The sequence below is a fragment of the Passer domesticus genome, chromosome 21 (genome assembly GCF_036417665.1).
Source record: "Passer domesticus isolate bPasDom1 chromosome 21, bPasDom1.hap1, whole genome shotgun sequence".
NCBI classification, from domain to species: Eukaryota; Metazoa; Chordata; class Aves; order Passeriformes; family Passeridae; genus Passer; species Passer domesticus.
The window spans coordinates 4,478,656-4,504,396 of record NC_087494.1 but is presented as its reverse complement, the minus strand read 5'-3'; the positions used below and the strand labels follow the sequence as shown (position 1 = coordinate 4,504,396).

At 51.0% G+C, this 25,741-nt stretch overlaps 1 protein-coding gene and 1 long non-coding RNA gene across 2 annotated transcripts in view; one reads left to right on the top strand and one right to left on the bottom strand.

The window, feature by feature from the left end:
- The window catches only part of BTBD2 (BTB domain containing 2), a 25,156-nt gene extending 2,815 nt beyond the window's left edge, over window positions 1-22,341 (bottom strand). Inside the window, exons 1-8 of the mRNA XM_064396785.1 lie at window positions 21,728-22,341; window positions 15,014-15,133; window positions 11,451-11,607; window positions 7,728-7,833; window positions 6,732-6,929; window positions 2,990-3,182; window positions 1,393-1,480; window positions 333-479 (exon numbers count right to left, since the gene is read on the bottom strand). Of these exons, the coding sequence (XP_064252855.1) occupies window positions 333-479; window positions 1,393-1,480; window positions 2,990-3,182; window positions 6,732-6,929; window positions 7,728-7,833; window positions 11,451-11,607; window positions 15,014-15,133; window positions 21,728-22,314 (1,596 nt within the window). The 5' untranslated portion in view covers window positions 22,315-22,341. The remainder of the gene's footprint in view (window positions 1-332; window positions 480-1,392; window positions 1,481-2,989; window positions 3,183-6,731; window positions 6,930-7,727; window positions 7,834-11,450; window positions 11,608-15,013; window positions 15,134-21,727) is intronic.
- On the top strand, window positions 22,188-25,741 carry LOC135284937 (uncharacterized). The gene is made up of 2 exons (XR_010350007.1): window positions 22,188-22,279; window positions 23,968-25,741. It is a non-coding gene; the product is annotated as an uncharacterized LOC135284937 (long non-coding RNA).

Genomic DNA, 25,741 nt, shown 5'->3' with positions numbered 1-25,741 from the left:
TTAACACTAATTTAACCAGGTCTCAACAGCTACATATGAACTTTTTGAGGCCACTGCAGCAGGCTTTGCATTACACACCTGCAGGACTGACAGCTCAGCTGAGCACACCAAAACCACCACCCCATCCCCTCCCCAGTGAAACACCAGTTCAGTGCTGTGGGACAAGTCAAAAACCAGCTCTGAATGCTGGGGGTGAACGAGCTCACGGCAGCAGCAGGGCACACTCAGACCTTGGAGATTGCACCACTGGCCTCGAGGGACACAGAGGTTGCACTGATGTCCTACAGCAGGTGCCCTCAGCTGCCTGCAGCTCTCCCCACCCCAGGTGGTACCTTTAGAGTAGCACAGGCTGTGTAGTTGACGTTGGGTAAAATCTCAACAGGCTCCTTGAACATGACCCGGAAGGTGTTGGAGGATCCGTCACAGCTGAAGCCGGTGTCGTTCTGCCCCAGGACCGTGTTGCTGTCTGTGTGGATGATCTGCAGCACAGATCATCCATGAAAGGGTCAGCTTTCATCTGGACACTGCCCATGAGAGTGTCCCTGAGCTAGGCCGAGCCCCAGGCACTGCCAGATGGACCATGCCTGCACTGTCCCTCACTCCTGTCACCACCAATGATCACAGAACCACAGAATCCCACCTTTGGGTTGGGATGGACCTTAAGGATCATCCATCTCCAACCCTCCTGCCAGGGGCAGGGATGCCACCCACTATCCCAGGTTGCTTTAAGCCACATCCTGGACTTGAACTTTCAGGGGTGAGGCAGCCACAGCTGCTCTGGGCCTCTCTGAGCTCAGCACAGAGCTGTGGGCTCAGGCCCCAGACAGCCCAGAACGCCCCCTCCTCACCCCCAGGCTGGCAGAGCACTGCAAGCCCACACTGTGCTCAGACCCTTCTCCCCCAAGAGCTCAGGGCAGCAGGATGAGCCCTGACAATCAGGGAAGAAATGCTGACAGCCTGCCCTGTGTGCTGGAGTGACTCTCGTGGGGACAGTCCTCCTCCAGTGACCCACACTGGGTGGCACACGGGCACCCAGAACAGGCACCAGCCTGATCCACGGGATCCACCTGCTCTTTGGACAAGTTGGAGACAACTGAGCCTCTCCCAGCCTGCTCGGGGTGGGAAATCATGCACAGCTGCTGCCCAAACTGCCTCCCAACTGCCCCAAAGCTGGGAGCAGACCTGGGGAGATGCTGCAGTGACGTGTGCAATAAAATCAAGAGCAATAATCCTTCTGATCCCCAGTGCCCCATCTGGCCCTTGCTACATCTGCCAGCCCCCTGCCCAGAGAAACACAGTCCCTCTGAACCTTTTTTTTTGTCACAGATTCACTAAAATGTGTTTGTCAGCCCCTAAAACAGCCAGGATTTTTAAGGTAGCAGAGAGAATTACCTGTATATTTACTTGGTAATCTGTTGGCCCGTGTATGGATCCGTATAATCCAAACCCAACTACAAATATCCTTTTGTTTACTGAGAACCTGTAGGAACAGAGCAGGAAAGTCAGTCCAAACCTGCCACTCCTGTATTGCTCCAGTACAAAGCTGATACACAAATATCTCCACTTGTGCTGATTTTACATCTCTGATTTAATCCAACCTACACAGATTTAAGTGCAGCCCTTACTAAGAGGTGAAACCCTGCACAGAAACCATCAGCTGCACACTCACACCTCTGGTCCAGTGGGCTTGTGTGAAACACAAAGCTGCACAATCCCATCCCCAAATTTCAGGGTCCAGGCTCAGGAAGTGTTCCAAGTTGTGGCAAAACATCAGCACCCCCAGACACCCACCAGGCCCAGGCAGGGCAGCCTGGGAGTGTGGAACAGAGCCCACCTCACAGTGCTGTGCCCAGCAAACACCACTGGGTGTTCCACTGCTGAGCCCTGGGGAACTGCTCATGTGCTGCTGGGTGTTTGCTGCACTCCAGATTTACCAGAGCAGACACAAGGATTCAGTCACTCCTGAGTGCAGGAATCCCTGCTGCCCAAGGAAGAAGGGGAAGGGTATTTACCCCACTACAGCTCCACCTTCTTGGGCAGCAGCAGCCTCAGTGTCTGCCCACCAACTCTTTTAGCCCTGTAGTGTTTCCAGAACAAGCACCTGGGGCAGGCTGGCAGCCTCAGCTCTGCAGCCAGCATGGAATATTCAGTGTTGGAACTGACCCTGATGCTGCAGAGGCTGAACCTGAAGTCAAACCCAAACTCCAAAAGGTCTGTGAGTGCCAGAGGTGGGAGCAGGAAGTGTTTGGAGCTGGCAGCAGTTCCCACTGCCAGGGTGGAATGGACCAGAAGATCTCACCAACAGCTCCAGTGCAACAGAATCATCTTAAAAATTGTGAAGAGCTTCACTGCTGTGAGTCTCCTTCCACCCAAGATGACCACAAAGCAGGAAAGAACCCCAGGGCTTCCTGATTCCCTCCTGTCTTGCTCTCATTTTCTGCCTTGGGAACACAAGCCTTGCAAAGCACCATTTTCCAGCCAGTCTGTGCCAGCCTAACTGGGCTCTGCTGGTTGTCCACAAGCTCAGGTCTGAACAAACTGGGTGTCAGCAGAACTTCACCCCAACCCCTCTCTCCAACAGGAGAGGTTAAGGGGCTTCAACAAGCCACACTGACACCTGGAGCAGGGAACCAACCTGATGGAGCACTGGTTACCTGTCCCCCACAAAGCATGGCAGGGGACAACTGCTGACAACTCATTTATGTGCCCCTAAGCTGCAGGAAGCCTTTGGGGGGTTATTTCCCTCCCCTTCCAGGGAGGCCTGTGCTGGGAGCCACGTTTCCTGGAAACCTTTGCCAATAGAGATGCAAAGTGGCAGCAGCATGCAGGTCAGTGCATGGGGGGATGGTTCTGCCCAGCAGAACACCTTCCCTTTGGGGTTTACACGGTGGAAAGTCGGGGTCTGGCACAGAACCTTGAGTGTTTAGAGCTAGAGCAGCGGGAAGCTCAGGAACACAGTCCAGGGGTGGGAATGGGCGCGAGAGCTGACCTGATCCTGTCACTCGTCCCACTGTACCCCCAGCGGCTCTCCACCTGCTGGAAGCGGCTGATGCTGCACTCCTTGCCCCGCAGGCAGCACCGGGGCCGGTCGATGAACTCCACCCGCGGCTTCGGGTTCACCGTGAAGTGCAGGAACAGGCTCACCACCTCCCGGTCCGTCAGGATCCCCGACTGGGCAGGCCCTGCAGAGGGGAGGGGAGGGGAGGGGCAGTGCCGTCAGCCTTAGGGAACCACAGAGCCCTGGAATGTCCCGTGTCAGGAGGGACCCCCAGGGATGCTCAGGGCAGCCCCTGTCCCTGCACAGCCACCCCAACACCCCACCCTGAGCAGCCCTGGCAGCGCTGTCCAAACGCTCCTGGAGCTCTGGCAGCCTTGGGGCCGGGACCATTCCCTGGGCAGCCTGGGCAGTGCCAGCACCCTCGGGGCCAAGAGCCTTGCCCTGAGCTCCATGCCAAGCCCTGCCACAGCTCCAGCCCTTCGTGGGCTCCTGGCCCTGTCCCAGAGCAGAGCTCAGCCCCTGCCCCTCTGCCTGCCCTGGGCAGGAGCTGCAGCCCCCAGGAGCCTCCCCTCAGTCTCCTGTGCTCCAGCTGAACGAGCCAAGGGCCCTCAGCCGCTCCTCAGAGCCTTCCCCAGCTCCGTGTCCCTCCTCTGGGCACTCTCCAACAGCTTTGGATCCTTCTGATCTTGGGGCCCCAGAACTGCATAAGCAGCAAGAATCCCTCTGGGGTTTTCATGGGGAAACAAGCCTGACTCCAGCTGGGAGCAGGCTAAACCCCCATCACAGATGGGATCCCAGTGGTGCATCAGGATATTAAGTCCCAGACAAAGGTGCTGCCCTTTATCCACAGGGCAGTCACAGGCTGCAGAGCCTTCAAGGAACATGGAACTGTGATTAACTGCCCAGCTCTGTGGAGCCCAAATGCACAGGGCTACCAAAAAAACCCAAAAGCATGCAGCTGATCCTTGTCCCACTCCTTCTGGAAATGACAACAATGGTAACAGACAGGGATTTCCAAACATCCACACTGGTGGTTCACACACAATGGAGGACCATGAGGAAGAGGAAGGGGGGCTGCCACACAGTTACCATCAACTCAAAAAGTTTAAGGGTATCTTTACTCAAGACAAAGGTGGTTCAGCTCATTCCTTCAGGCATTTAATCCACATCTTGCATTTTAATAACTTCATTATAGAACCTTGGGGGAAATGCTAATGATTTTAGCAAGAGCTAGAGCACATTCTCATCTTTTCTCCAGTAACAGGACATTTTTTCCCAGAGGGATCACAGAATCACAGACTGGTTTGAGTTGGAAGGGACCTCAAAGCTGATCCAGTGCCACCCTCTCCCATAGCAGGGACACCTCCCACTGTCCCAGGCTGCTCCAAGCCCTGTCCAGCCTGGCCCTGGGCACTGCCAGGGATCCAGGGGCAGCCACAGCTGCTCTGGGCATCCAACTCAGTGATGCTAAACTCAATCTTTGCAAACGACCTGAAGTACTTTCAAAAGTGAAACTGGATAAAATGAATTTGTTAGCCTAACACTCAAAAGCTTCTCTACAGCTGTTTGCACAAGGCTTTGAACATAAACAAGACCATTGAGTACTGGGGAAACAACAGTAGTTAAATGCTCTTTAATGTGGGGAGCAAATGCCCAGCTACTTGTAGGTCCAAAACTACTTGTAGCTGGTTAAATTCAGCATGATGTTACCCAGACATAACCTGGTCCAATGATGCAATGGGGAGAGACTCAAGATTTCAAGGAAATCTCAAAGGTAAATGAGCTTCTGGATACTTTGTTCAGCAAAAAAACAGCCCAGTTGATGTGTCTGAACTTATCCTGGGTTGTTGCAACTCACTTCTGCAATGTTTCAAATTACCTGCTCTAAGGGGAGGGAGGGACACATTTGCCAGTTAAAACATCTTCATGCAAAACCCTACATTTGATACCAGATTATACAACAAACTGGTGAAACCACTGCTGTAAAATTCCCTCTTTTCTTGGCTTTTGGCAGAGAGGGGTGTGGAGGGAAAAGGTTTCCCTCCTTGTCTCTGCTGTGATCACCACAGAAATCAGAATCACTCAGAAATTCAGAGAAAGGACAAAGCTGAAGGAATTCCAAGTTAATTCCTTGTTTAAGGAACAGCTGATCATTGCAGTTCCCCAGGTTTGGGGGTTTTGGTCATCTTTTAGATTAAAGTGGATGCAGAAAACTTAATAATTTCTCTTAAAGCACAAAGGTCCAAGTAGGACAGGCAGTTTGTGACATGGGGAGGGGCACTGGCTCTCCCAGCTCAAAGCCTTCAACCCAAACATGCCAAAATTAACATTTTCCTTCCAGTGAGAGAATGATACAAGGTCACCAGCAAGGACTGAAAGAAATGGGATCTGCAGAAAGATGCAAAGATCTCTGCTTCACTGAGCGAGCTCCTTCTGAAGAAATCCACATTCCCTGAGGCCACATCACAGCTGTGACAGGCCAAGCAGAGAGTGGGGACCAAGTCTGAAGCCCAGATTTTCTCCTTACCAACAGCCCCCCTCACGTGGGAACAGGGACATGAAGGACTGAGCAGCTGATGGCAGCACTGCCCTGAGAAGTGACCTGCAAAGGAAGGGGTCAGTGCCCCTGTTTGCTCCTGTGTACACAGCACTGCAGCCTGAGACAAGTTACAGTCTGGAAAATGGCTCCACTGTGTCTTTTTAGCATGACAACTATTTAAGCCAATTGCCAGCTTCCAATCCCCGGGGAATCCCCAGAGGATGAAGTGAAAGACAACAAGCAATGAAAAGAAAACAAGGCAATCTATAGTCCAAGCTGTGAAATGAGTTAGACATCTCTGTGGATCAAGATCTTAATGTAAACTTGAAAAATACTTTGAGACACAGACTAAACAACACCAATCCTGCAGCTCAAAGAACATTTTCAAAGTTTTTCAGATATGGGGCTCTGCTCTGAACAGCACTGGCAAGACAGGGCCAACACCACCACAGGCAGAGGATGGGGAGAAACATCCCCACTTCTCTTTGGGAACAGGCTATGATCAACACCAATTATTTGCAAATCCATTAGCTTTGTGTAGTTTAAACCCTCAGGATGGCTGGGAAGGGGAGCAGGTGAGCCCCAGTTTGGATCTTTGCTCTCAGCTGAATGGGACAGTAACCATCCAACCATGCTGTGAGAGCAAACACAGCTGTGATCCCCCTGCTCTTCCCAGGGGAGCACCACAGGCTCTAACATGAGTGAATGGGCATGGATGAAAATGGCATTCAGACAGTAGACTTTGTAATCATAGAATCACAGAAGAGTGTTGGAAGGGATCTTAAAGCTCATCCAGTGGCACCTCTTGCCACAGGCAGGGACACCTTCCACTACCTCAGGGCACTCCAAGCCCTGCCCAGGCTGGCCATGGACACTTCCATGCACGGGGCAGCCACAGCTGCTCTGGGCACCCTGTGCCAGGGCCTCACACCCTTACACTACAGAATTTCCTTCTGACATCCAGTCTAACCCCACCCTCCTTCAGGAGGCCATTATCTCTTGTGCTGTCACTCCAGGCCCCTATGAAATGTCCCTTTCCAGCCTTTTAGGGGGAGAATGAGGGAAAATGGGGAGGAATCTGCTATTGAAATCACTACAGCATACACAGAGAAAACTCTCTTTTTGTGTGATTGACAATCTGTAGCTGAGGGAAAGCAAAGACCAGGATTGCCAGAAACACCTTTGTAGAGTTACCTGCTGCAAACTCCTCAATAGTCATCAGTGGGAAGCGGATAAGGGAGAGAGCTTTGCCCAGAACCTTCCTCTTGTTCTCTGGAATCACCTGGAGCTGCTGCCGCTGACACTCGGCCTCCGACCAGCGCACCACGGCATTGAACAGGCGAACCTCCCGGATGCCCAGGGTGTCCCTCTCCAGCACTGCCACCAGGGTGTCTGCAGGGCACGACAACAGGCACAGCTTCAGCTCTGAACCCCACACCAGCCCCTGCACCTCGCCAGGAGTGCCCCGTGCACAGCCAAGGTAAAAGAGGAAGCGGCTGAAGCAACAGCATCTCCCAAAAGTGCTGCCTGCAGCCTCTGAGGATGATTTATCTGCATATTCCATCAGCAAGGAACTCACTGGAGCAGCAAACAGAGCCCAGTTAATTGGCATGTTAATGCAAGTGCAGGAGGATGAATTGCAACTTGCTTGACGTCAAATTTGGATGAAACAAGCGGCATGAAAGCCAGAAGGTGACCTGTGCCTTACCTCCACAGCCCATCTCATTAGAAGAAGGTTAAAGCCTGAATTTTAATGTTCATTAACTGTGCCCAGCAAGTTTGGAAACTGCAGACGGTAATTAAAATAGCCAGTCCTTGCTTCCAAAAACACACCACCTTTTTAACTCCAAAACCTGACAAAGACTTGGGGAAGAAAGCCAACTCTACAAAAAAAGGCAAGTTTACACCCACCCAAAACCTGCCAACATCAACACAGGAAGCGGGCTTTGTGTCATGCCCAGAAAACTCAAGTTGCACCAAAGTAAGCAGATTCCAGGGTATTTCTGCAGGCAAGGCAGCAAACTCTTTGGCAAACCCCCTGTCTCCAGCCACTTTGTGCCAGAGCCTATTCAACTGATTGCTCCAGAACAGCCAAGCCACGAGTGCCAGGCATTATTAACCTGTAACAACTTTGGAGACAAGCTGGTTATGAAAGCAGGGAGAGAGAGGGAGGGGTGGAAAAGAGCTTACCCAGGTCAATGTCTGTAAACCCCTCTGCATTGAGGGCATCTGAGGTGTTCTTGTCTATGTTCTCCAGGCACAGGCTGGCCAGCTGGGGCTCATCAAACAGCCGGGCCTAGGCAGGGAAGAGCATCATTAACAGAAAAGGTATTTTAAAGTTTACACTAAGAACCCCCCTTCCCCTCCCACAGCCCATCTTCATTAGCAATACCATGCCTGACTGCACCAGGAATCCACTGGGCCTTTCACAAGCAGTTAAGCATGACAAGGCAAACACTAGAAAATTCTGTGTTTGGCAGCAGCCCTGGTTCAGCTGTGCATGTCTTCAGGCACGTCTTTGTTTTAACATGGCCTGGTGCAGGCACCAATCGTGCTCTCCAGCACCACACTGACTCTGTCAGCTCAGAACAGGCAATTTTTACATCATTTTTCTATTTACAAAAAAGCTTTGCCCAGTGACTCCAGGCCCGCTTGCTCTAGGAATAATGCAGAGGGAGCTTATTCTGTAAGAACAGCCACACTGATCTTGTGCATTAGCAAGAAAAAGCTGTAGCAGCAGTGCCTGTGTGTCCTGGGGAGCCCTACAGGGTACACAGCCTGCTTTAGTGCATTTCCATGTTTTGCACAGAAACAGCCACTTTAATCCAGTTACCTTAAAGAATTTGTCCCAAAATAGGTTACTATTCCAAGAAAAGCCTTACACAGCCTGGAGAGCTGCTCAGAATTTCTCTGCCCAACTTAAGAGAAGTCTTGTAACAATTTTGCTGCCACTTCAGATCAGCCTGGACTGCCACGTGTTAGCAGCCCTGTGCCCAGCATAAGCAGAAATGGGTGGAATACACAAAAAACCACTAAAAGACCTCCTACTTCAGTGCTTTGGTTTTGTTGTTTAGGAAGGAACTGCCTTGACTTCAGACCTAACAAGAATACACCAGACTTGAGCTCACTGCCACAGGTAAGGTTTAAAACTCGTGTTTTGGGCTGGGAATTCCATCACTCAGGAGGTGCCTTCCAGCATCTTCTGCTTCAGCCCTGCTTGTGGCACGCAGAGCTCAGCAAGGCCAATCTTTGTGCTGAGACCTCAAGAGCAGGAAGCTGAAACAACAATTTCTCAGGGCCCAGGGAAACTTCAGCAGTTGTCACCTGCTCCGGGGGCTGGAGGGCTGCCAGTGCCTTTACACTCTTGGCATCAAGAGCTGTGACTGACTCAGACTTTACTACTGTAGTGGCTCTTTGGACACGTGAGGACTTCAGTTACACTCACAGAGCTCTCCCCCACAGCAGCTCCAGGCAAGCTTTATTTCCTTGCTGATCAAAGTGACACTTGGATGTGTGTCTGGCATGAAAGAGGATCACAGCTCACTACGAGGCACAATCAGTGAGGAAAGCTGTTTGCCTCTGATATTTCTGCCACTGATCAGCAGTTGTTTGAGACAGACAGTGACACAGCTGCTGGACCAGGGGATTGGGCAGACACACACAAAAGGAGGTTTGGGGCTCTACCTGGGATCTCAGATCCATGATCTTAAGACTATTGGGCAATGCCTTTTACAAGATATATCTCAGGTCTGTAATTTACTGAAGAGGTTGTTGGTTTGATGCAGTGAAAGCAGAAAACAGGTAGGTTTTCACACTGCAGACCAGAAACAAGAGGGTTGTGAGAAGAGATCCTTTCAGTGAGGTGCACCTAGCCATCAAGATCAGGCACATTTCTCAAGCAAGACCTGCCTCAAACATCTCAGACTTGATACAGAGAAATAGTGAACATAAAACTAGATGGGAATCATCACTGATGATTATACAGAATGAACAAGCCACAAACAAAAGGCAACAGGAAAGCCTTTCCCCATCTGGCATTTGACCTGCCTCAGTGCCACTGACAGAGTACCAGCCAGTATTTTGGTTTTGGCACCTGAAACACAAGGATACCTTCCTCCTTTGCCAAAGAAGGACCTTAGTGACCTGTAAGGAAGTCACCATAAATATAAATATTACCTTGTCAAAGCTACAAACTCAAGTGCAGAGACACAGGAAACCACAAAAAATCTCTGCATATGGAATACCACAAAGCCAACACCTCTAACCCACCACTGAGCAATGGCTAGCCTTAGATGCCTCCCCAAAACTTCAGTCTATGGGAAAGATACACTCCCAGCTCCTGGCTAACAGCTCCTGATCTTTCAGAGTGCAACTGCTGAAGCCAAAGAACAGGAAAGCTGCAGCCAAGGAGCTGCAGCTGTCCCACCGTGCATCAGATGGAGCACAGATTTGGGTGCCATTCCCAATCAAGAGCCTTCAAGTCCTGAATTTGCCTCTGGGAAGTACAATGTGGATCTCCCCCTGTCTCAGGGGCTGCCTCATCTGTTCAGGGCACGTGGAAAAGGGCCAGGTTAATGAGGATGTGTGAAGAAGCCATGGAGTGTTGCAGCAGTAGCTGAACCTAAGCAGTGACAAATGTCTACAAACAGCAGTGTGACATGGAACTACTTTGAGAACTGATCCAAATATTTAAACTAAAAAAAATCCCAGCCTAATCCTGCTTCAGGCCAGCACTGCTTCAATATCTGCACTGCTGGCGCAGCCACTGCCACCCACATGGTACCTACAGGCAGAGCCTGAGACACCTGTACTCCTGACAAGGGGGAGAATGCAGCAGACAGGAATGCTGGGTGAGGCAGGCAGTCCCTCAGAGCCAGGCCACCTTAGTGTGCTGCTTCCCAACTCAGTGCAGCTGGAAAACTCCTCTGCAAGCTCTATTTAACATCAGACAGCACAGCAGCTTTCCTGAGCTGGCTGATCAGAAATATCCCTCCAGAGCCACTCCAGTCTGCCCATTCCCTAAAGGAAAGAAAGGCACACACAAAGCCTGTGTGTTTCTTATTCCTGTAGCACCCAGAACAGGGTGTCCCTGGCAGTGCCAGACTCCACCACACAGATGACAGCACTGTGGATGTCACCAATATGGCATCAGCTGTCTGAGAAAGAGTGACAGGGACCAGAGAGAGAAGACAGGGCTGGGAAATGGGGATGAGTGATGCTCATTTAATCAACCTGGACACGAAGTCTGATCTTTTCAAACTAAGCAGAAGTTGTAAACACTGTTTCCTACTTTTCTGCTTCAAGAGTCAAGTGGAAGATGGAGGAGCCCAACCCTCAGAGACTGGATCAGACCCAGGGCCAAGGAACAGCTGCTCTGGCACTCTGGGTCTGTGAGCCTTCAGTGCAGGAGGTGGAGCTGGAACAGGCTGAGGAAGAGAGCACCTTGCTCCTCTCCCAGCAAAATAAACCAAAGCACTCATGAAAAGGTTTTCTTTCACCCCCACTTCAGGAAAAGTATTGCACAAAAGTCCTTCAAGGAATGGCTGAGCAGCCAGACACAGCACTGAGAGAAAGCTCAGCATTACCAGTCCTGATTCTGTAACACACGGAAATCCTCTCATTCCACTTTTCTTCTTGGCAGATGAAATCTTTCCACCCTGTTAACTCCATCCCCAGCTCACACTCTGGAAGGAACCACCTGCCACAGTGAAACAGAAAGATCTGAAACAGCAGCAACATTTGCTGTATATTGTTCTCTGTAAGAACCTGCTCAGCAGTGCTGGACTCCTGTGAGGAAGAATTCAAAACGACCCAGAGCTGCTCCACTTTGGATGATCAACTCTGGAACACCCAGAAAATTCCCATTTTCTGACTGTGCTGGACCCTGCTGAAGGCAGATGATCACAAACTCACCTGAGTTAATAGCATGAATGCATTGTCTGCTCTGAGGTTTTTTTTAAGAAACTCCACACAATGAGCTTCAAGGGCTGGAACTGCATATTTCTTAGCTGTGTAAAGTGTTGTCATAACAGTCTCTGGTCCAATCTGAACTTCGTCTGAGTAAAGAAATCTGAAAACATGCAAACAAACATTGCTGTGGTGAATTAAGATAACGGTAAAACCCCTTCAATTCAGAGAAAACATGTTTGTGCCTCTGCCTGTCATCCTGGTCCATTTCCTCTACTGGAGAGATAGAAGGGTTTTCACATCCTTTCCACTGACTCTGGTTTACCAAGATTTTTTTTTTTTTAGCAGACATTTTACAGTTTAACAGCTGGGATTTCCACTGAAGCAGCTCAATCTGCCTTGCATCTCACTACCAGTGAGCTCTTAGCCTATACCAGGCTAAAACAGTCCCTGGCCAAGGGCACCCCTTAAAATTCGTATTTTTGGCTGCTCAGTTAGAATAAACAAGGACAGATTCAATCTTGCCTGCATCCCTCAGAAGAGAAACTCCATTTTACACTACTAATTCAGAAGTGCTGAGAAGCACTCAGACATACCCATCCACTGCACACGAGGTGCTTTACCCACACTCCCCTTTCTCATCTCTCCACTTTACAGATTGAACTGTTTCATTTCATGACACAGATGTTTAAGTACAGCTCACAATGTAACTTCAGCATCAAGCAAGAGTTAACTGCAGTGAAAAGCAAGGATGGCCACGCTGCAGCAAAGCACCAGCCTTCACTGTTAGGCCAAAACAAGGAAGCACATTAATGACCTAAAAAACAAAGGAAACCTGACTGAGCCCCCTAATACCTGAACTCACTGGCCAGAGACAGCAGGAACTGAGAGGCTGAGCTCAGTAAAACTTGTGATGCACTGCTGCTAGTCCTTATCACAGAATTCCAGAATGCTTTGGCTTGGAAGGGACCTTAAAGACTGCCTTGTTCCAGCCCCTGCCATGGGCACAGACACCTTCCAAAGCCTGCCCAGCCTGGCCTTGGCACTGCCAGGGATCCAGGGGCAGCCACAGCTGCTCTGGGCACCCCAAGCCAGGGCCTGCCCACCCTCACAGGGAACAATTTCTGCCCAATCTCCCACCCAGCCCTGCCCTCTGCCACTGGCAGCCATTCCCTGGCTCCTGTCCCTCTAGGCCTTGTCCCCAGTCCCTCTCCAGCCCTTCAGGCCCTGGAGGGGGCTTTAGGCTCTTCCCAGAGCCTTTTCTTCTCCAGGCTGAACAGCTCATGTAGAGGTTTTGGTTTTTTTTGCTGTATCTCCTTTAACCAGCGCAGCATCTGCCAGTCAGGATCTCAAGGACACAAAGCACAGAGATGCAATATTGTGTTAAGTGTGCTTGGCATTCCTATTCCACGGGATATTTTGGAAACTCCAGCAATGTTTTGCTCTGCATTCCTCTGAAGGGGGGACAGCAGCAGGTTGTGTGGCTGCTATTCCTGGAAGCTTCATGCAGCAGCAGGGCTCTTCCAGGGGGATGCCAGGCAGCATTCCCATCTGCAGCAGAGGAGCTCCTGCTCCTCCAGCTAGAGAAGACCAGGGTGCCATTCAGGGAAGCATCCCCAGTGTGATCCACAGGCAGGGAAGCATTCTCACTGCTGAAAGCAGGCTTTTGTGCTGCTCCAGGGCATTTGTCAATAGCAGCATCATGCCACAGGTTAATCAATGTATTTTGCACACACCCCTTCCCAGCCCCATTTGCACTGAGCAATCCTTTCTATTCCAAGATTAAAAGAACATGGTGGCTCTAAAAACAATTATTTGTTTACTTCAGTGTCTGTGTCAGTATTTCTGTTTACCACAGTCCAGTGTGTGCTAAGAGAAACAACAAGAGTGAAAAAACTGTGATACTGTGAAAAAACCCAGTAGCAATTTAAAAGAATATTTAGACCGTAAACCCAGACAATCAGATGTGTTCTTATCTTTGGGTTAACATGATAATAATAATAAAAATAATGAAAAATATTTTACACAATTACAGCAGACCTATTTAAAGGTCACTAGCCCACAAACTCCATCACAATCCAGCATCCAGATGGGACCCTCTGCAGAACATTCAGGATGGGCACTTTGTCCCTGGATAAGCTCCTGATCCTACAGCATTAGATCATGGCTTGGACCAAGTCCAGAGACATATGTAAGGATCAGCTGCCATTCCAGATCAGTGTTTGGAGGCACTGGTTTTACTCCAGGAACTCACACCACATAGTTGGTCAGCTCTCTCCTGGAAAGCAGCACCCAAACTTCCTCTGACACATTTAAGCTCTGAGCATTTTAAAAGCAATTTAAAAATTCATTTCTAGATTTAAGCACCCAAGATGTCACTGGACCATGGGCACAGCTCAGAAGCACTGAGGTAATCTACAAAGACTTCTTCCATTAAAAAATGTAAATATTTCTGTCGAAATTCACCTAAACTCATCACTTTGTCTTTTGAGATGATGGGTCTCTTCTGAAATCACTCTGTTTAATCAAGTGCTGAAATCTCAGCACTGGCAGGGAAACATCAGGATTTTTGCCTCTAATTCACTGGATATTTGGGCCTCACAAAGATTTAAAGATAGTTACAAGCTCTGCACTCCAGAGAGATCCACATGGCTGATAGGCACACACCAATTAGAGGGATTCCCCACGTGCTGGTGTCTGCTTTAAAGTGAGCCAAAGGGGAAGGAGCTCGGGGCTCTCAATTATTTCTGGCCTTTCCTTCTAGCCCAGATCAATTTTAAAGTATTCCAAGACAGCACAGGCACAACCAAAGCACTTTCTGAAGGTAAAGCAAAAAGTGTGCCAGAGCTATATATAGTCACTGCTCCCAGCAGGAAGCAAGTGGGGAACATGTCAAGAGCACAGGACTGGAAACCCCTGGAAGTAGGTTACAGAAATCCTATAGAAACAGGACAATGACTTTCCAGCATCCATTCAGGATTGCTGCTGGATGTTGTGCAGCACCAGCCGAGCTTAAAGGAATTGGTGAATAGGATGTTACAGCCCCTTCCTCCTCCTCCTCCAGCACACAGACTTGCAACACACACTGGAAATGTAAATTCAAACCCAGCTCTCAAAAAGAGGGACAAAACCCACACAAAGGCTGATACCACATGGAATGGCTGAGGTTTATTACACACCCCTGCTTACCTGTTACAACTTGCTCATGACCTAAACAAGCTCCAAGTGTTTGTAACTTACAGAGCTTTCAAAAGATCACTTTTCTCCTCTTCTCTCAAAGAGCATTAAGATTAAACAAAACCAATTAGCGAATAAGCTGTAACACAATGGCCAATATTATACATATATATATATAATTTTTTTAATGCAGTAGCTGCAGTAGACTTTTACCCAAGAAAACAGGGATTTAACAACAGCATTTCAATACCATTGAACAGATCAAAGAGGCATTTCATTTTGGAAGTTAACAATCTCCGCTCTACAAATACTTCCCTGCTTTCATTAAAAACATTTCTTTGCTACACTAAATCTGTGCATCCCAGTTATCCTGTGCTTTAGAAGCAGCTTACTTGAGCAGAGCTAGGAAGGCAGCAGGCTCCACGTCAGGCAGCTCAATCTCTGTGGAGGTTGTGGCCATCCCACCATTAAACATCGCATCGAAGACAGCGCTGCCCACGGCCAGCACGAACCTAACGTGGAAAAAACAAACATGCAAATAAAACCTTATGTTAAACCATATTTATATTCCAAAAAAATCCCAGGCTGGTTGCTAATCCCCAAAGCCACCCTCAGGGAAGGCAAATCGTTTGTGGAGTTAAAGCAAAGGTGTTTTGCAAGAGCAGGGAGAGTCAGGTTTGCTGCTCCGTAACTGCAAAGCACCAAAGCTGCAAGGAGCTTCCTTCTGAGCCCTGTCCTGGCATCCAGCACAGGAATGGCTCCCCAAAGGCCAGATTTTGGGAATTATGGAATAGAATACACATGCTTTGTAAAGCCCCTGTAGGAGCCTATGTATCATCCCAACACTGACAAGCAAAGAAACAGCAGAGCTAAGGAGTTCAAGCTCTTCCAGTAAACAGCCCAAGTCTTGCTGCAATCCCCCACAGTCACCTATTGGAAACACTTATGGAAAACTTGTCACTGCACACTACCCACAGGCCCAGGCACACACCTTTGGTGATGGCAGAGCAAGCTCCCAAAACACAAAACTGCACCAGCAGCAGCACTGGGAGCTGCAGAACCCAAGGCTGGCATGGGAGCTGCCCTCCACACGTTGCTGAGAGCTTCCATGGAGATCCTGCTCTGGGCTCAGGCCAGAGGGAAGAACAAACCTCCCTCAGAGCAAACCAGCACAGAGAGGTGCACACAAACCTCAGCACTGCTGGGAACTTACATGGTAATACTGGCACAGACAAGGATGTTATCAGCTCTAAAGAGACTGAAAGCAGGAGCTTGCACAAAACAGGTTTGACACCAAAAATGATGTCCCAGTACTCCCATACAAACAAGATGATCCCCCCCAACAGACATCTCCTGTTTAGGAGGAGGCCCAGGCCTGGGCTGCTGAGGGGCCTGTGTATATTTAAGCTGCTGTACCTGCCTCAGGACTTAGAAAGCCATTTTGAAAACTTTCTTGTTCAAAAATGCAGAGGTGAGCTTTTGCCATGAAGGATTCCTGTGTCTGCCACCATGCAGCTCCCTGAAGTTAAACTGAAGGTCACAACTCAGCACAGAAGGGAAGCAGAGCAGCCCAGGCTGCAGGAGATGACTACAACCACTTCTCTACCAACTAGAAAAAGGAAAAAGCTGGAATATTCCAGGTTCTTACTGCAGTGGTCTGATGCACTCGTCCAGAGAAGCAGCAAGAACTGCAGGCAGAAATCCATACAAGACAGCAGGCATGGAGCAGAAACCTCCAGCCCAAGGAAAGTCCAGCACTACGGGGGAATTTCAGTCAGATTGAACAGGAAATTACCTGTTTTAAAAGTAGGAAATTTCCATTTAAACAATGTTTTCATTTTCTCGCTTTTCCCTCCCCTCCCATCCAGAGGAGGCTTCCCAGGGATACAATGGAGTGAAGCCCCATGGATGTGCCAGGCTCATTTGCTGTGACGGAGTTTGGCTGACGAGCTGGCTCATTGTTCCTGATGGGCTCAGGGAGCTCGGGACAAGCCACAGTGGTTACAAAAAAGTACACACATGCATATTTCTGTCAAACCATTCTCAAGAAAAATGTCAAGAACAAATAAAAACCTTCCTCACAATACCAGAATTGCCAGATGAAACAAAAATCCTTGTTCCTCCAAAAGCAGCGATGGTGGCAAAACAATTGCTGGCTTTGTCTGATACTAAAAATTAACATATATTAATTGCATTCTCAAATTTTCATTCTCACAGCCAGCACAGTATAGGTCCTCAATGAGCAAGAGCCTTCAGAAGCTATTTGAAAAGGGCATTCATTTAAAAAAAACTCTCAAATGTTTGCTTCCATTTCAGTTGGGGACAAATTAGTCAGATTTTGTAAATTGCTGAGCCCTAATAGGATCCCAGGAGGTGCCAGAGAAACACAGGACTCCACATTTGAAGTTCTCTTAAAACACTAAGAGAACATAATTAACATAAGAAAATCCCTCTCTCTCTCCAGTGTTTTCTTAAGCTACTCTAAAGACACTCCAGGAAAAGCAGGGATGCTCACCACTCCTCCTACACCATCCACCAGCTTCCCCCAGCCATGCAGGAGGAAGAGATGGGGTTTGTTTCAAATGGGAAAATCCAGCAGAGGGTTATTTTTAAATACTTTTGTGGCCAAAACAGAGTGGACTACTGAAAGGAGGCAGAGAAATAAGCAGAAACAGAACTAAAGAATTAAGAAAGCAACACCCGATTTCTCCTCATTCCCTCTGCACCAGGAGGAGCCAAAGTAAACTGACGGTCAGCAATAAGAGTCACAGGAACTTCCTTGAGTTAATTTGTCTTCAAAAGGATCCAAAGCTGACTACAGGCTGTTGAAGGCCTGCAAGAAAATGTCTTTCCTTCTGCTATTTTGTTTCCTATCACAACTTCATGCTCACCTTGGCACCATTTGTCACCTGGTTTCATCTGCACACCCACCACTGCTGCTCCCTTTCTAGGCACTACAATAACACCAATAACAAAAGAAACCACTCAAAATCCACAACTACCCCACTGCTGCTGAACAGCTCCCTCCTCCATCTGCACCACTGCAGAGAAACCTTAAAATATCTATTCTAGAAGAGCTGGCACAGGAACACAGCAAAACATGACATGCTGGAGCTCGGTGACACCAGAGGTGATGAGAAGCTGCTGCTGCTGATGGTGCGTGGGCTGCAGAGGATGCAGACCCCAGGTGAAAGGAGCAGGAGGCAGGAGCAGCCCTGCACTGGAGCAGGAGCCATGGGACACAGGAACTGTGAGTGAATACACGCCCGAGAAAAGACAGGATGGGCTCAGAAGAGACTCCTGGAAACAACAGCCAGAATCTTACTCAGGCTGTCCCCAAGCTGTAGGTCTCCCTGGAGCACACACAGGGCTGCACCCTCACAGGCTTGCCCTGCTCACTCTTGGGCCCTGTTTTCTGGCCAATTAACAAGTTTAATTATGACACCCACGCAGTTCCTGGCTGATGAGGTTTAGACATTTCTAATCCCATTGATACCGTGCTCAATGAAGCAGATCTGGAAAAAGACAAAAAACCCTTCCCTCTTACTGCTGGGTCTAATCAATGTGTTGACCTTGGCCATGCTGGTGCCATGAAGCTTCAAGGCAGCTGCTTCACCTGGCCTTGACATAAAAAAAAAAAAAAAAAAAAAAATTGAGGCCATCCCATCTTCTTCATGGCTGATTCAGCAGCAAGAAGGAATGAGCTGAAGGCTCAGAGACAGGGCCTGCTTCAGGGTAGGCAAGGAACTTCCACGGGGGCCTGGAGTCTCCTCCAGGTGGGAAACACCTGATCTTCTCAGGGCTGCAGATACTTGGACAGGTGACCCTTCAATCAAACCCACTTACATCTTTTATCTACAAACTGGGGTCTCACACACAAAATGCATGTTTGCTCTTAGCTGCTCTGTGAGGTTTCTTTTGTCTGTTTCTGTGGCTTGATATGAACTGCTGAGGCACAGAATCCCAGAATGGTTTGGGTGGGAAGGGTGCTTAAAGCCCATCCAGTGCCACCACACCTCCCACTGTCCCAGGCTGCTCCCAGCCCTGTCCAGCCTGGCCTTGGGCACTGCCAGGGATCCAGGGGCAGCCACAGCTGCTCTGGGCACCCCAAGCCAGGGCCTTGCCACACTCACAAGGAAGAATTCCTTCCTGACACCTAATCTAAAAATCTCCCCTCCTTTCAGACTGAGGCCATTAACTGAATTTTCCAGGCACACTCAGAAACACACCTGAACCTACAGCTCTGTCAGAAAACTCTTCTGGCACCAGCACCTGTAGACAACATCACCTGTGCTCACTGGGCACACACCACTTCATAACCTCAACCTACAAACCCTCCACACTCCCTCAGCTCCATCCCGGAGAAGACTGACCAGGAATCACCTGCACCATCACTTCCAGCTCCCACAGGGCTGAATCTCTTGGATTATTTGTGCTTCCCAGTCTGCTGCCAAAGCCATTCCCAGCACACCATGAAGTCATATCGAGGATGACAAGCAGGGTGCTGCAGACCACTCCTCAAGGCACCACAAGGAGCTGTCTGAGAACACTGTTTAGGAGTTGCTCCTCCTGCAGCCATGCTTGGCACCTGGCCTGGTCTGAAAATTTACACAATTTAACCAGACTGCAGAAATACTTACCTGGAAGCTGTGCACTACTGTGCCAGGGGTGGTTTAGATTAGATATTAGGGAAAATTTCTTTACAGGAAAAGTTATAAAGCATTGGAATGGGCTGCTCAGAGTGGTGGTGGAATTACCATCCCTGGAAGTGTTCAAAAAACCTGTGGATGTGGCACCTGGGGACATGGTTTAGTGGTGAATGTAGAGGTGCTGGACTGATGATTGCATTTGGTGATCTTAAAGTTGTTTTCCAGCACTAATAACTCCATGAGTTTATGATTTCAGACATCTGACAAAGCACCAACATCTGCCCTGGTCGCTGAGGCAAAACAGCATCCCTCCAACTGAACCCATGGCTGCTTTGCAACTCCATTCCAACACAAAGTATCTTCTGCTGACAAGCTGCTGTGGGAAAACTGAGCACAGAAGGGGTCTGGGTGGTTTTATTTTAGACTCTCTTATTTCTGAAATAACTGCAGTACTTCATGAATCACCAGGATATCCCAACTGTAACATCACACAGACAAGTTTTACTAAAATCTCTAGAATCCTTAGGTGGGATGTCACACCATGACACACTCCATTCTATCTTTGCCACCCAGAGCACCAGATGAATTTCATAGCAATTAAGGAGCATGTCACTTCAGGGACAATTCTTTTTTTTCCAAAGCTTCATTTATTTTCCATTTATTTTCCATTTATTTCTGGGCTGAACATCACCTGTCCCCACCCAGCAAGCCTAGTTCTCAGGGTAGGACCAAGCTTACCCAAATATTAAGCTTCAAATTATTAAGAGAGCAAAGCTGACACCCTAAACACTAAAACCAGCCTAGAACAAGTGTGGTTTGTTCTAAAAATGAGAGAAAAGGGGGGAAATCTGAAGGGGGAACTGCCAGTAACGTGAGCACTTAGGAGAAAAGCAATAGCTGGAAACTGTTTGGAGCGAGGCTCCCTTTGCCAAGCACCACTTCCAGGTGCACCAAGGAACCTCACCCACACAATTAAAGTTGGTTCCATCTCTGAGCTCTTCCCTGGGAGGCCCTTCCCGGGGTAGGAGGAAGAGGGTGGCACACATGGATTCACTGGAGCTCCCCCAAGGAACCAGCTGAATGTCAATCAGCCACATCAGATCTGCATCATCCAGGTGGAGGCGATTCCCAGCGCCTCTGAGCTGCAAATTCTTAAATGGCAGCTCAGCCTTAAGCATTAACCTCCGGGTTATTCAGGCCCAGGTGTCATTCTCAACACAGCTCCTCATGGTAGTGGATTAACCCCCAAAACACAGGGCTTCAGAAAAGAGTCAATAAAGGTAATTTTAAAATTAAAATGTTCCACCTGAAATTTGGGGTCTCAAATCATTGTTCCTTCATTTCCATCCCCAAAGCTCCCACAGATTTTGGCGATCCCTGTCAGCAGGGATGAGACAGATGAGGGAGACTATTCCTCCCCTCCTCTGCTTCCCACCAAACCAAGGGTTACTTCCAAGCGAGACCCAGGGATGTGGGGTTTTCCATGCTGTGTCTGTCCCAGTCACAGCATCCCTCTGGGTAAAACACTCTCACCCAAACCCTGGACACATCCCAGGCTGGTGACCCTGAGGAGAGGCACGACACTGACCCAAGGCTGGGAGAGATCTGGGGCAGCACTGACTGACCACAGTGGGGGTGCTGTGCTCAGGACATGTCCCTGAGCAGGGGGTGAAATATGGGGTGCAGTTATGTGACCCCTTTTTCTCTCCCCACAGGGGAGGTGCAGCAGCCCAAACCCTGCACTCCTGTACCCCACACGATGGCACATCACCATCCGAGGCTGCAGGAGAACCCACAGCACTCCCAGGGCCAGCTCTGAGGGCAGTTTGGGGATGAGGGGCCATCCCTGATGGAGACCAAAGGGATCATCCCTGAAGAGGATGAAGGGCCATCCCTGAGGAACTGTTCTGAGAATAAGGAGACATTCCCTGAGGAGCAGTTTTGGGGGATAAGGGGACAGTTCCCTGAGGAGAAACACGAGGGAGCAAAGGGAGCAATCACCGAGAAGCAGTTTTGGGGGATGAGGGAGTGATTCCCTGAGGAATAACATAGAGGGGTGAGGAGAGCAATCTCTGATGGGAAGTGAGGGGGATAAGGATGCAGTGCCCCGAGGGAATATGTGAGCAATTCCCTCAGGGAATAAGGGGGGGGAGGAAAACGGAGCCATCCTCGAAGGGCAGTTTGGGGGTTGATCCCTGACAGGAGGAGGAGGAGCGATGCCTGAGGGGCACTTTTGTCAAATAAACGGGCGATTCCCTTTATCAGTGTGGGGAGAGTGAGGGGATGCCCCCAGGCCCACCGGGCCGGCCCCCACGACCCTCCCGAGGCCCGGGACCCGCGGCCGCCCCGCAGGGCCATGGGGACGGCTGGCTGCCCCCTCACCCCTCATCCCTCACCCCTCATCCCTCCCGCACTCCCGGCTCCCCACGCGTGGGATCCCCGCGCCCCCCGCCCCACCTGTGCGCCGGGATGCGCTGGGAGCCGCGGCCCTTCCCCACCAGGAAGTGCACGTCGCTGAGCACCTCGTTGTTGAAGAGGAACGCGAACCGCTCCTGCACCGTCGGCTTCGTCGCCTGCCAGTTGTACACCGGCTCCCGCTGCAGCGCCCCGCCAGGACCGCCCGCCCCGCCGGCTGCCCCCGCCGCCCCCGCCGCCGCCGGGCCCCCCGCGCCGCCGCCGGCCGCCGGCGGGTTGGCGGCGCCGCTCTGGTTGTAGGTGAGGCCGGGCGGCGAGGCGGGCGCGCCGTTGGTGCAGGCGGCGGCCGCGGCGCCGTTGCCCGGCGGGGGCGGCGGCGGCTGCGGGCAGGAGGAGGAGAGGCCGCCGGGGCCGCCGCTCCCTCCGGCCGCCATCTTGTGCGGCGGGGCCGCGGGGGCGGGCGGCGCGGGGCGGCGCTGCAGCAGCACCAGCACCAGCAGCGGCGGGCGGGACACGGCGGCGGGCGGGACGGGGACGGGGGCGAGGGCCGCGGAGATGTCGGCGGTGGCGTCGATGGCGGTGGCGTCGATGGCGGTGCGGATGCAGAGCGCCGGGCAGCAGCGGCGCATGGGGCGGGCGCCGCCGCCGGCCGGGCACGGGGGGAGCGGCGGAGGCGGCGGCGGGGCGGGGAGAGGGCGTGGGGCAGCGGGCGGGGCCGGCACCGAGGGGGAGGATGGAGGGCGATGCGAGGGGGAGTGAGGGGGTGATGCCTAAGGGGATGATTCCTGAGGGGGAGATCCTTGAGGAGGATGAGCGTCCATCCCTGAGGAGCACTTTTGGAGATGAGGGGGCGATCCCTGAGGGGGCTGAGGGACGATCCCTGAGGGGCTCTTTTGAGGGGGCATTTCCCTGACAAGCAGCAGAGGGGAGCAATCCCTGAAGGGCACTTTTGAGGCAAGAGGGGATGAGACCCCCCCTAAGGAACCAGTGTGGAGGAATGAGAGAGGCAATTTTGGTGGGCGATCTCTGAGGACAGTTTGGGGGATGAGGGAGAATAAGGGAATGATCCCTGAAGGGCTGATCCCTGAAAAGGATGGGGACTATCCCTGAGGGGCAAAAGGGGGTGACCCTGGAGCAGTGAGGGTCAGTCCCTGAGGGACAGTTTTGGGAATGAGGGGGTGATCCCTGAGGGGAATAAAACGATGATCCGTGAGGGAATAATCGCTGAAGATGATGAGGGGCCAAACCTGAGGGACAGTTTTGAGGATAAGGGAGCATTTCCCTGAGGAGCAACTTGGAGGGGGCAGCAAGAGGAGCAATCCTTGAGGGGCAGTTTTGGCGATGAGGGGGCGATCCCTGAGAGGGAGTAAAGGGGTGATCCAGGACGGAGTAATCCCTGAATGTGATGAGGGGCCAAACATGAGGCACAATTTTGAGGATAAGGGAGCATTTCCCTGAGGAGCAATGTGGAGAGGGCGGCAAGAGCAGCAATCCTTGAGGGGCAGTTTTGGCAATGAGGGACTGATCCCTGAGGAGGATGAGGGCACATCCCTGGGGTGAAAGGAGGAGGAGCAAGGCATGGGAGTGATTTCCCGAGGAGCAATGAGGGTGTCAGGGGGTGAGGGAAGCAATCCCTGAGGGGCAGTTTTGAGGGATAAGGTTCCCTGAGGAACAGTGTCGGGGACTGACAGAAGCAATCCCTGAGAACCAGTTTGGAGATAATGGCGATTCCCTGAGGAGCAACGTGAGGGGGTCAAAAGGGAGCAGTCTCTGAGGGGCACTTTTGAGGGATAAGGGGAATATCCTGTGAAAGGGGTTGTTCTGAGGAGGATGAGGGAGCCTAGAGAGCAGTTTGTGAAGGGATGAGAAATGGGAGGGCAATTACAGAGAATAGCTTGAGACTTAAGGGGCTGAAGGGGATCAGTGCTGGGCATGAGGAGCCAGGGAGTTTTGGGCCGTGTGGAGGTGAAGGTGAATTGGAGGTGAATTGGTGCATGATCTCATGCACCAGCCATTCCTCTGCAGCAGACCCAGGCCTCCAACAACTCCAGGCCCCTGCTTCCTGCCCAGCAATTCCTCACAATAATCAGAGTTACTGGCTGCTACTGCTAACACAGGCCTGGAGCACCACAGGACACCACATTACCAGGCCCACCACGGGTATTACCCTGCACAAACCCAGGAGCCACAGCACCCTGACAGTGCCCTGCTGCTCCTGCTGGGCCTGCTCAGCCAGAAACCACTGGCCGGTGTTGTCCCCAGCGATGGCATCTCCTCACCAGGCAGCACGAGGTGGAGATGGTGCAGGGGCAGGAGCCGGCTGCAAAGCAGAAGATTAATTAAGAGGCTGTGCCACTGCCTCGCTGTGATCTCAGTAACTGAACCGTTAAAGTGATTTATTCTTTGCAGGGTAATTACATTCCCCCTCTCTCTGTTATCCATCCCCTGATCTGTGCTGCACACACACCCAGTCAGGAGCAGGCGTGTGGCCCGTGAGTCCATGTGTCAGAGGGGAGATGGCCTGGCTGCCCCTTCTGCTTCCTGTGCCTTGGTGTTACAGCCTCTGTAGCACACAGAGAAGTGCTTGTGTGGATTGTGTGCTGTTGGTGTGGATTGTGTGCTGTTTGTGTGGATTCAATGCTTCCAGACCCTCACACAGCTCTGGGATCTCTCCATGGGCCACTATGGCCGGACACAGCAGTGCTGCTGCACCACAGGTTTTGACTGAGGGTCCAGCCTGGCTTTGTATTTTGTTATCAATACCAATTTCTGATGCATGCTGTGCAGTCAGGTTTCTTGCTGCATTTTTAAAGGTACATTTCACATGGACAAGTTTGGGAAACTCCTTTGCAGAGCTCTTGTCCTAACAGTCCCAGTGAAGGCAGGAATGAGTAGGAGCCTTTAAAATCAGACAACCACAGAACCATAGCATCATTAATATAAGAAAACATTTTAAAGCTCAAGTCCAATTGTCACCCCAGTATCCCACCATGTTCACCACTAAAGGATGTCACCACATGTTTTTTTAACACTTCCAGGGATGGGAACATTTACATTTAGAGTATTAGAAATAGTATTTTTCAGAGGAACAGTCCTTTTCCCTGTGAAATCTTTCATTTATTAATAATAACCAGGCATTCAGTACAGCCGTATTCTCTCTTAAAACACTGCATCCTTTCCTTTTCAGCACCATTTCCTCGGCACATCACTCCCCCCTTTCTGGCCCAGCTGCTTCCACGGATTTCAGCGTCACACTTTTCCCTCGGGGCCGTGCAGCCTGGCCGCCCGCCCGCTCCCTGCCCAGGCCTGTCCTGCTCGCGGGTGCTCCTTTCGGGCCAGGAACATTAGAGGGAGCTGGAGACTCGCCGTGCCCGGCTGGATGGCTGGAGGCGGCTGGCGGCTGGCAGGAATGGCCTGCAGGCACGTCCCAAGCGCCGGGGGGTAACTGGCCGTGTCATCCCACACGTATCCAGCTCCAGGAGTGCCGCTGAGGGGCTCCTGCTCTTCCTGGGAGGTGCTGGATCACCCAGCCCAGCCCATGCTGCTGCTGGAGGCTGAAGTTTAGTCACCATAGCATTCTCTGCTCCAAAATCCCAGCAAATTCACCCTCGACAAACTGTCGAGGGGTCGGTGTGCCTGTCAGGGAGGACGGGTGCTTCTCCATCACCTGGGATGGGGATTCTGCACCCGTTCAATCCTGGTCTTCCCAGCACCACCAGCCTGCTCTGTGCCATGCTCACAGCGCCAGCCCTGCCACCCTGCATCTGACAGATCCTGGCTATTCAGCCCGTGGTAAACTAAATCAGGGTGGTTTGTGTTGTGGCAGGAGCCAGAAGCTTAACTCGAGAGCAGTGTAAGGAAACACAGACATGGATCTCAGGGACAATGGATCTGTGTGGGACACTCACCATGACACTGTGGGATGGGGTGGCAGGTTTGCTGCAGCAACCCAGCACCAACACCACGGTGATCAGACCAGAGAAATAAAAAGATGAGTGTCCTACAGGAGACTTTACCACCCCAAAAATAAACTTGGGAATGAACACTCCTATAAAA